Raw genomic sequence first — 11,949 nt, 5'->3', positions numbered from 1 at the left:
CTCACTTTCTGAGCAGGTAACTAGAGACCAGGTGGGGGAACAAAACAACGCTGACACAGACAATGGACCAACAAACACTGAGGGACAAGACAGGGTTTCTAAACACAGAAGGAACAGGTGACAGGTGTGAGGAGTGAGGTCTGGAGGGAAGACAGGTGCCATTAATAAACTAAATGGGGAAAGAACTAAGCAGGGGGGAAGATTAACCATAACCTATAAAACACTAAATAACTAAACCTAAAGACTCAGGGCAAAGATAAACAACTAATGACTAGAGGGGTGAGGAGGACTAATACAAACCAATAGGAACTACACAGGAGTGACTAGGAGGAAGCATGAGGGAAGCCTAGAGGGAGCCGGAGAACACAAGGAGACACATGAGGGGAACGCAGAGGAAGAACAGGAGGGGGCTGGGGACCAAGGGGACATCAGAACATGACAGTGTGTGTGTGTGTGTGTGTGTGTGTGTGTGTGTGTGTGTGTGCGTGCGTGTGTGTGTGTGTGTGTGTGTGTGTGTGTGTGTGTGTGTGTGTGTGTGTGTGTGTGTGTGTGTGTGTGTGTGTGTGTGTGTGTGTGTGTGTGTGTGCGTGTGCGTGGGCACGAGTGTGAGTCCCGTGGAGACAGAAAGGAGGACAGGGCGAACGAGTGGAGTGTGCCTGTTGACTGACTGGGAGAGTTAATGATTTCTGTGGTCTGAAAAGTGAGACAATGTTACCCCCCCCCCCCACACACACACACACACACACACATGGTTATGTCTGTTTGTGTGTGTGTCTTGTTTTGATTGCTTCTATGCTGCACATTTGACAACAGTCAGCTCCGCTCCCACGGCAGCGTTCCAGAAGACGCTCCGAGCGGAGACGCCGCCTCATGAAGAGTTCGACGCAGTAAGAATGAGTAGGTTTCTGCTCTCCGGCTCGGTGCAGCCAAGCAGAAGTTCGCCCGTGAGGGTCTGAAGGGAGGGCCACCTGTATGCAGATGAATGGGGTCTGAACAGAGCCAGTAGATGTGTCTTTGTGGTGCCAGAAATGGAGCAGCTTGTCGAAGTGTGCCGCTATGCGCCGCAGGGACGAGAACGGGGGGGTAGAAGGGACAGAGGGCAGCAGGGTGACAAGCTGTCCAGCCCTAAATGATGAAACAACTCCAAGTGTTAAATAGCTTAAAGGAGCAGTGATGGGAGAGGAGTGACGAACAACGGGAGGCTGTTTCTGACACAATCTGTTGTCAGTTAAAGTCCATGAAGGTTGTATTACAATGAACTGGTCTCATGGAGACTAAACACTCCATTCTGGGTTTCAAAGGTTGATTCTGTACGTGACCCCAACGCCATCGAAGCTCCTTTCCCTTTAGAGCCGTTAACATGTGGAGGTGAGAAAAGACACTGGAAAAAAAATAACTAATAGAGAGAAAAACATCTTAATTACATTGAAATTTAATAAATTCATAATCTAAACAACACATGAAAAATGGGCCACAGATGTTAGTTATGTTTCTATATCATCCTAACTTTTTATCCTCTGTAAAGCCTTTTGTGCATTAGTTTCTGTTAAAGGTACAATTCAAAGTTAAAGGTGCATTATGTAAGATTTCTACAGGGAAAGAATCCCAAAACAGTCTAACATCTCAGTCGTGTTGGAATGAAGGTTACACCGAAACGTATTTCATCTTTCTTCTTTCAAAATAAACGAAAGAGGGACGTAGCTACCGTTTGCTATCAGTGACTGTGGGGTTGCCGGTTCTCCTGCGAGGTAACGCTGCAGCACTGGCATTTCTAATTCAACACCAGAAGGCAAAAAGCTCCAGAGTTGTTTAGAGAACCAAAGCTAGTGACAAGAGCGACCCAGAAGTTATTTCTTGCACCCCCGAAGAAGCCACGGCATCTTTTATTTTACTCTAATATTGGGTGAAGAAGGCTAGAGACTTACGCTAAGCTAACAATGCTATGTGAATTAGAAGCAAATAGTTGGTTCTAAAAATATCTCTACTACTTTTTCAGTGGCCCAAGACTTGATGTAGCAGTGAAATGTGTGTGTGAAGGGAACAACGAGTCAGTCGTGGTGTTGTACTTCCTTTGATGAGTCGTTCAGAACTATCACAGGAAGCTAACAGCAAAACGGTAAACAACCACACTTCCCCTTTCCTGGAGGCATATTACCGTAATAAGTGTAGTGAGTGCTCCCTACCTAACAGGTGCGTTGCAAGCTTTTCAAAAGAGTGGGGGATGTTGTCGGTGGATGTCATCAGCAGTAAATTGAAACTCAACCTCAATCCAGTAACGGGCAGGATTTATGGCGGGAAGCAAATCGACTGATTGAAAGCCGGTTGTGTCAGAGCAACAGGAGAGGGAGGGATGGAAGAGCTTAACAGCTCTTCCATCCCTCCCTCTCCTGTTTCTCCTTGAAACCCGACAGCCGAGGTCGGGTTTCTGCCGATGTCGGGTTTCAAGGAGAAACAGGAGAGGGAGGGGAAGAAGGAGATGAGGCAAACAGAGTGAGTGCGACGTAGAGAAACCAGACTGGTGTGGGTGTTGAACGATCTCAATAAGAAAAGCATGGGTGTTGAAACCCCCACATCCCCCACGGGTGCGACGCCCATGAACAAGAAAGCTAGCACCAGCCACGACAACATTACTTCCTGTGTATGACTCATCTTTTACTGTCATCTAGAATCTTCTGGTGCTAATCTGTAACTGGCAACAGCCACGAAACTCTCAATATGTGAGCAAGAAAGAGGTTGCAGTAACCAAATTTGACCACAGGATGTCCTTTTTAAAACCCTATTCCTACATATTGCACCTTTAAATAGATAAACAAATTTTTTATAACAATACAAAAATAAAAATATGTTTCAAGGATGAATAAAAACATGTTTAGAATGCATAAAACTGAAATTGAAACTGAATTTTTTTCAAGTGAATTTGTGGCAAAACGAGACATCGGGTGTGTGATCCGCCTGACGGATTCAGGAACCAGAGAACTAAACTCAAAACCGGCGTGAGTTTGTTTGCACAGATTTGCTCACACACTCGTTTAAACGCCACCTCTGTTTGCTCTCTGTTGTGCTTCGTGTGGCTTACGCCCAGTTTTTCACTTCTTTTCAAAGTTTCGCTCTACTTTGTTTTGATTGATTTTTTTCCTCTCCATTAAGCCCCCCGTTCGTCATATTTCAGAGTTGGAGCGTGTCAGAGGAAAACCCTTCTAGCCCTCAGACAGAGGTCCCTGGCATGCTCTGATCCCTGCCTGAGGCAGACAAGATGAGAGGGAAGGAAAGCTCGGATGAAAATGTGATGGGCTGGTAGACTGAGAGGAAATCTGTCCTTTTTGTACTCAATAGTTTATTATTACTATTATTAATTAACTCAGCTCCTTCTGACGTCACCCTTTGTTTCAAAGACGGCTTCACTTCCTCGTAGTTCTGTTTCCCCCCGATGAAACAAATTATTACTCTAGTGGTTGGCGGAAGGAAACCCATTTAGCATCACCTTGGACAGGTACAGCTCTTTCCTAATTAAACGAGTTATGCAACTGTGGAGTTTCCACATCACTCTAAATAACTCGTGGCAGATACTGAGACGCCCAGAGACGAGTCCCTTGGAAATAAACAAGCCGGTTTTAGGCTGGTTGAACGATTTGTGTGGCTGTCAGATCTTCCCTCCGCTTCCTATAATCCACTTTTAGAAGTGTCAAGTTTGTTTTCTTTCCAAGCTTTTGTCTGTGTAGAAACCGTGATGGTGCAGTCTGTGTGCCTGTTTGGGCTGTGGGAGGACAGAGTCTCACTCTGGGTGTCATCTGTGGCCTCCACTGGCTGCAGCGCTGAGAGGACGTGGCGCATGTTTGTGTGCATCTATATGAATGTAACATGTAGCGGGGACAGGAGATCCCAGATTCACTGCTGCTGCTGCTGCTGCAGACAGAGGTGTGGGATTAGGAATTGTTTGGCGCTTTTCTTTGACTACAGCGATGATGCATCACACGGTTGCATCGTGAGGAGCTCCTACATGAGCAGTAGAAGTCTGCAGGCAAACGAGGGACACTCACCCGTCACTCTGAGTGTTGTGACTGAAGCGAGAACTGGGATAGTGTTGTTGGTAGTCTGAGGTCAGTGAATCACAGGCTGGTTTTGGAGCAGCAATGCAGATTTAGATTTTATTTCTGATCTAACAAGACTTAAAAAGATATAATTAGCCATCTATAAAAGTTATATTAACATCTTATCTGTTGTGTTCTGCTTCCTGAATGATCTCTGTTCAGAGTTTACTTTGTGCAGGACCGATGAGCTAACGGCTAGTTTGAATGCAGCCAATGTTAAAGAGCTGTGTGGGAGGTGTGTGCCGGCGGGAATGTCACGGCATCTTCCATCTGCCCTCTGAACCGTACCTACTGCAGGGTTTTAGAAGCTTATTAAGGTCTCTAGTACGAATAAATGCCTTGTAAGTAATTTTCAGTTCAAATAAATAAATAAATAAATAAAAGCTCTGGCGCGCCTGTTTCAGGAAGTAGAATTTATTGGGAGAGGCATGGGAAACTGGAAATTGCACGGTGTGATCCGAGCTTTAAACAGTGTTGACCCTTAGCACGTGACGTCACGCCACTCGTGTGACCGCCCCCTTCGCCATGATGGACGGCAAAAAGACCGTTTACACCCGTAGGAACTCCAGTGAAGCTAGTCAAAACAAGCCAGTTTGGAGCCTTTTATGGCTTTTATTTAGTTGATTTGACAGTAAAATGGTTTTAGCTTGCTGCGTGGTCGGCTGCACTGAGACAAGGATGTAAACTCAACTCGTTTTTTCTTTTTAATAACTTTGATGGAGACTGAGGACGGAGGTGAACCGCAGCGATCAATCAAGCGGACTAGCAGGCCTCAGATTTACAGCGAACATGTTTTTACCGGGTAAGATTAACGTTCATTTATTCCACGAGGAAGACAGGGACAGGGATACATGTGATGTGTTTATACTGGTTATTGATAATCCTGATGGATGGTATTTCACCACGGAAGCCGCGCGCCGTCCACTGTAGTGTAAAGTGAGATAATTATTAACAATATTAAAGCTCCGATGTACGATTACGTGTGTTAAAATGACGTTATTTATTTATATGAGCATTGGCGTTCAGAGATCTTCTAATTCCGGTGTGAGAGCAGCAGCTGAACCCGGTAAAACCACCAGCAACAGAAGCTGGCAGGGATCCGGACTTTCTAACAATCGGCTTTGGTGTGAAGTGAAACGCTGTTTACAACATAAAGTTATGAATCCACAGGGGTGAATTTAGGCAAAGTCCGCAACATGTTTAACAACAGCACACTTGCATCAACAGCATTTATTATGTGAAGTGCCTTGAGACGACTCTTGTCGTGATTTGGTGCTATATAAATAAACTTGAATTGAATTGAATTGAACTGAATTTACATCAGTGAACAGCTGCAGAGAGAACGTAAGCTAACGTTGGTAAGCTAGTTAGCATACCGCTCTCTATGAGCCCCGCTAGACGCGCTACTTCTTCTGATAACTGAACTGCGCATGAACTAGTGGGAGGAATGCTGGAGGAGTTTTGTTTTTGTTTTGATCGCAAAAACAATTTCAGGCTCCACTTTTCCCTTTGTTTAGTACTCGTGTCGCTCACTGTTTACATGCTTTTGCCGTCCACCATGGTGGACCCACGTGATTAGGTGACGTCGGCGCAAAGGGTCAATAAGAAAGGTTTAAATAATTGTCCTCAAAATCCCTAGCCGTTAGCTCATCAGTCCTGTGAGAAATAACTCCTGTTTCTCCAAACATTCATAAAGCTATAAACAGGTAAGATATTGATTACTCAGAAACACACAGCAGTAATCCCATAAGTTAAAAAAAAGTTCTGGTTGTGCAGAGACATTTAATCATCACCCCGTCAATAGGAGGAAACTGTTAGTAATATCTGACTCACTTATTTTTCCTTTTCCTCCTCTGGTGCCTTTCCTACTTGGGCGATGGCATGAAGTGGAAAAGCACCCCTAGCTTCAGCTAGCCCCCTCGCTCCCTACAGCTTCCAGTAATTATGAGTGTAAGTTGTCAGGGACGTGTGTGTGCCTGTTCAACCAAGCCTTAGGAGAGGCGGGCTCTTCATGCATGAACACACACACACACACACACCGTGTCCTCTCCTTTCTCCCTAAAGCTCTGCACCAGATCAGTCCGGCATGCTTCCACCTCAGCCTGAGGGGAGCCTCCTCCTGCTGGGGCCACAGTCCCACAAACTCAAGGAGGGTCTGGACGTCATCCTCTGCAAGGTTGTGTTCTGTAGTTACCTGTCTGGTGACACGGCCAACTGGAGACTACAAGATTAGACTAACTGATAAGATGGTAATAAGTCTCTATTATCTGACAATATGTGATCTGCACAACAGCGTGCCTGGACAACAACAACCTGCAAAAATCTCAAATGCACACTTCCCAGAAAAAAGCTTGTTAAAGCAATAAAGCACTTTAATAGCCAGAGGTTAAATCAATCTAAGGCTGTGCATCAACACAACAACTGAATAGTTTGAAATGCACAACAAAACACAAACAAACAACTAACTTTTGTCTAGTAGAAAAACACAAATCAACAAATTGTTATACAATAGATAATGCACAATGCAAATAATTGCAACATGAAGTGCGTCACAAAGACCTGCGGTTTAAACCCGGGGTAGCTTATAATAGTGTTACAACACACCGAAACAAACAGTATCAGCAAAGATCACCCCACTGCACACTATCTGATTAATCTGTGCAAACTCTTTTCCGCATCTTTTCATTTATTTAGTCCAAGCTGCACCTTAAAGGTAATTCTGTTATACTCTGCATGAGCAATGATGTTTTGTGACTGCATAAACTCAGTTTAGGGTTTTTTTATTGTCCATGTTACCCGTGACTAGCTGGTTTTACAGTTGTGTTTAGTTATAGATAAGAACTATAAGGCGTAATTATAGAAAGACGGTTTTACGTGACTACAAACAGGTATAACATGAAAAAATGACAGCATGTTTCTGCAGAGATAATGATAATCTGCACAATGACAGAACACGACAGACTTGGACTTTTGGTGTTGTTTTCCTGTCAGTACACTTTGAACTTCAGGGTGAGATTTTTACCGAGTATGCAGTCTTATTACACATTTAAAGTTTTTGGAAAGGTGGGTTTTTTATACATACGATGCATCTGTGGAAGCTCAGAGCTGCCACCCACACAAAACAAAATTAGAGCGATATCGCGTTATTACGTCATAACTTTATTGTTCAAAGTCAACAATATAACTTTTCACGTACATACAACAGATTATCACATTTGTACCATGGACGTAATTTTCACTTTAGAAGTGGGGGGGGGGGGGCACGGGGGGGGGGGGGGGGGATCTTTACAGTATGCTCTAATGGGAAACAGGCTTCAACACAAACGGTTGTTTTCTGCTTGGTCCTAGAGCTCAACTAGTGTCAATTTAATATAGCGTAATATTGTTTTTGGATGGTAAAAAGTGCAGGGGTCAAAACTTGACTTTGGAAAAAGTGGGGGGGACATGTCCCCCCTGTCCCCCCCCCCCCCAAAATTACGTCCATGATTTGTACAATAAATGTTCACATTTGTACTACATACATATTTGTCACATCTGTTATATTACTTTCGTACAATATAAGTACTATAAATATAAATATATTGTACAAACATGGACGTTATATTGTTAAAATGATAAAGTTAAGATCTTGTAAGGTGATAACGCTCCAGTTTTACTATGCGTGGGTGGCAGCTCTACATGGCCACATAATGCAACTAACAATTTCATGTTTTAATCTTATTTCCGTAATTTTTAAATTAAGATGTAAAACGTGACTCAGAAATTGAATTTTACTAAAAATGCTGTTCTGGTCCTTTTCTCTCCCGGTAGTAGGGTAGTAGTAGTGGCAGCAGCCGTGGGAGGGTGGCTGGAACAGCCGCCGCGGCTAAGCGCTGCCATTGGTCGGTTCCTGGTTAGTAGGCGGGGCCTACCGTGAACAAAAACTCAGGCAGCGCTCGCGCCGACAAGTATCAACGTTTCGTTGCTAGGCTGCGATGGTGTCCGCCAATATCGGGAGCTAAACTAGCTGCGTTCCGTTCACTTAAGTCCCACAAAAGGAAGTTATCGCGTTTCTGTTTAATCCGTCGTTTCCCAGATTAACTCGTGAAGTTCGGCCGGAGGAACGACGCCATGGACGCGGTGTTTCTGCTGTGTTTGGCGCTGACGGTCGGAGCGTGGCTCGCCACCGCGGAGAGGCACAGCGTCTACTGGAACAGCTCCAATCCGAAGTAAGTATCTTTCTTCAGTCTGAAAAGTTACTAATGAGTCGCTCAGTCCTCCAAAGCGAGCGAAACTTCCGGCCTTTGTGCATTTTCCACACGTTAAACCGCCATTAAAGCGTTATTACCAACCAGTTCACGCTGCTTTTGCTGGTTTCCCATCGTGAAGGGACCGACCCTGTGCACCGGTCTGGCATGTTGGGTCTGAGAGCAGCAGCCGGATGGAGAAGCCGGGGATCGCGAGCGGGTTGCCTGACAGATGGACGGATCCATCGCTATATTTAACCACATCAGACTCAGACGCAAGCTAATAGCAGAAAATAGATTGACGAGTATGAACTTGGCCCGTGCAGGCTTTGCACCTGCGTGTGTGTCACTGAACAGGCGTGTCTGTTAGGAGCTAATTGCCTAATGTTTTTATCTGAGATGTTTTCCCATTAGGGAGAGTAGATAACCTGGAAGGAGCGTGAGTCAGAGAGAAGGACCAGTAGTGCTGATGGTTTAGATTTGAGGTCAGAGGTGTAATGCGATCCGACCACTCAGTGGCATCGATCGGGCTTGACATCTCAGCGCGATTTATCGAGCTTTTAGGGACTCATCTTAGCTCTATGATATTTTTTAATCGAGCCGTACCCGAAGGAAGGACCCTTTTTTTGTCTGGTCGATTTAAACCCAAGTGGTCCATTATGGGCTTTAATGTCTTGATTGCATTACGGGCTCACTTGATTGTCCCTTACCAAGGACAATTACCAAGAGGGTTAAAAAGGAGAAAACAATAGCTGTGATAATTGGATCCATAGTGAGCAATGCTTGTGTCATTAGTGAGCCCATGTCTGATCCACCTGATGTACACTTGAGTCACCTCAGACAGGGGAAGGGGGGGGTCTGGCTCAGGTGAGGCTCTGAGACAACGGAGGGGGGGCTCTTTTATGCCCATCTCTAATCACACCCTGGACCATTTCTGCTGTCTAAAAGAAGTTGCGTAAGAAAATCATATTGATAAACAACACAGATTGATAAACAACACAGATTGATAAACAACACTTTGTATTTTTGAAAACTCCTGGCTGACCCCCACCTGACTGGTCTTGTTCTAATCTCATTCTATCCTCCTCTTACTTCCACTTCTTCTCTTCCGTCTTCCTGTGACCCATCCGTCTGGTTCGGTAGTGGTTCGATCCGCGGATGACTGGTGCGGATCGATTATTGGTCTGATTCTGGTGATTAATCTTCCAGGAGGGGGGGACGCTGACCAGATGGCAGCGGTCTGCTCATTCATGCCTCACATTACGGCGATGTGGTAACCGCCGTCCACCTCGTTGGCGTGGCGATCACGGTGTAGTCCTGACTCCTGACGGGATAATTGTTTTTGTGCACCACTTTCTTACATGACAGGTGGAGTCGGGTCCCGTCTTGTTTTTCCACTTCGTGTCCCGGCCTGCGCGGGTCTTGTTAGCATGTGTGAGGGAGAGGTTGAACTTGGACTGCCCTGAACTGGCTTTTAACTGGGAGCAGGCTTATTTTTGTTTTGAACTGGCAGCGTGTGTGTGTGTGTGTGTGTGTGTTTCCACGTCAGAGTTGAACAGGGAGTGGTTGTTACTGTAGACAGCCTTACCGAGACATGATAAATGTGTGACTCACACTTACACACTCTGGGGGGCTTGGGGGAGGACCAGGGTGATAATATTAGCCACAGACAGCATTCCACCCTCCTGTTACTATGCACAACTCTGTCAGCTGTGCGTGCAGGAGTGTGCTCCTCCCTCCGTACCTGCCTGCTCCTCCCCCCCGTACACCTCCAAACATCTGGATCCCCTCCCAGACCAGCTGCAGGCCACTCAGCTCTTTGTCTTTTTGCCTGTTATCACTTATCTGTGCTGTGAGGCTGCAGTCATCCATCATCGGTGGCCCGGGTGCCTCCGGAGTGCGAGCAGATCTGTTTAATCAGGACACGGGTGTAATGTAATATTCTGCTCACATTGAGCCACCTCAGGCCTGCCTCCACATGTTTGTTGAGTTTGACGTGAAGGTGGCCGACGTCAGCGCCGCCTGTCACATGCGTTTGTGCACGTCGTTCCAGCTCTTTTCCTTTTGTTTACTTGTTGTTTTCCCTCCCTGGCTCGTGTGCTGTCTGGTTGTTGTTCTAATCTCACCAGAACGAGAAGGCGCACACTCGTGCACGGACATGCAGATTACAGACAGCTGGTAATCTGACCCACAGACACAAAGCCATCGTCCTGCCACCCTCGCTGTGTGTATGATCTAATATTTTGTGATGTAACTCCGGTTCTGTTAGCAGGATGATCGATCTGAAAGAGTCACACCAGAAACTTCACTCGGCCCCCGTCAGACTTTCTCGTGCACCTCTCACACGCTTTAGTCACTTTGTGTTTCTGGTTTGTTCCCATCGAGGTGTCCCTCGTCTTGTTTAGCTCTCTGCTCTTCCTCTCGCCTCCTTATCTTGGGTCCAGACTTCCTCCCTCCTCTCTCCATCAGCTCCCCCTCATTCCCACAGACCTTCCTCTGTTTTTGCCCCAGTAGTTTTCCACCAGAGGACAGAGCACCTCTGAGCCCAGTGTGTGTGTGTGTGTGCGTGCGTGCGTGTGTGTGCTCATTCGTAGCATTTCAGACATACTTTGGGATCGGTGTCCATTTGGAGCTCACTCTTGCCCTCTGAAGGTGAAATAACAAGCATCCCTTAAAAAAAAGATTTATTTATCACTTTTATTTTTAATAAATTTAGCTTTTTTATTTCTTTTCCACACGGAATTGGGGGGCGACCAAAAGGGGGGTGAGTGAGAAGTTTTTGGGAGGAGGGGCTCGGGGCACAGGGCGGGGTGAAGAGAAAAGTTTGCATTGAGAAATTTGCCTGGATGAAGAGCCGCAGTTTATTATGTCGGCCTTCGGAGACGGGACAAAACAGGAGCTGGGGGGGGGGGGGGGCTTGGGACGAATAAAGGAGAGGCAGACAGAGGGAGGAGAGAGGGGACAGTGATGGATGAAGGGAGGGGAGAAGCTCTGATGTTGGTGGTTGTTGAGTGTTTTCACCACACACGCACACCACACACACACCACACACACACACACACACACACACACTCCGTTACGTAGAGCGGAGATGTGATTTGGATTTCTAATACCAGCAGGAGCTGCAGCGCTTCCTGATGGAGGCACAACTCCCTCATCTTAGATTACACTGAAAGGTAATAAAGAAGGACTTCATGGTGCGTTAGACCGGCTCTCACACGGCGGCCCGCTACGAGCGGACCTCCTGACAGCTCCTCGGCCCGCGTGAGGAGGTGTGAATGTGTCACACCACAGCAAATTAATAGGATATTAAGTTCTGACCTCACAGTAAAGGTCTGATGGAGTGGGATAGGACCCCCCCCCCCCCCCAGAGGCTCTGTGTAGGTGTCATGGTGCTGCTGAAGTGCTCTTTGGCCGTGTTCTGTGTGTGTAGAGCATTTATCATCGGTGCTGACTCGGTTTCTAGCGTCTGCTGCAGTTGCGACGCTGAACTCTGACCTCCCGACCCGGCTGCTAGTTTTCAGAGTCTCCCTGGAGAGGCAGGAGGAGACATCAGCTGTTCTCAACGCGGCAAATGGGGAAGTAGGAGGGACGAAACGGGGACGAGACGCCAAAGCACCTACAGATAGAGATGT

The 11,949-nt window shown here is 46.3% G+C and overlaps 1 protein-coding gene across 1 annotated transcript in view; it reads left to right on the top strand.

Annotated features, from left to right (window-relative positions):
* Window positions 1–8,016: 8,016 nt before the first annotated feature.
* Window positions 8,017–11,949, top strand: part of efna1b (ephrin-A1b) — a 10,658-nt gene continuing 6,725 nt past the window's right edge. The window contains exon 1 of the mRNA XM_015950432.3: window positions 8,017–8,296. Within this exon, the coding sequence (XP_015805918.1) occupies window positions 8,199–8,296 (98 nt within the window). The 5' untranslated portion in view covers window positions 8,017–8,198. The remainder of the gene's footprint in view (window positions 8,297–11,949) is intronic.

The sequence above is a fragment of the Nothobranchius furzeri genome, chromosome 5 (genome assembly GCF_043380555.1).
Source record: "Nothobranchius furzeri strain GRZ-AD chromosome 5, NfurGRZ-RIMD1, whole genome shotgun sequence".
NCBI classification, from domain to species: Eukaryota; Metazoa; Chordata; class Actinopteri; order Cyprinodontiformes; family Nothobranchiidae; genus Nothobranchius; species Nothobranchius furzeri.
The sequence above is the reverse complement of the archived record's forward strand: the minus strand, read 5'-3'. Positions and strand labels throughout refer to the sequence as shown.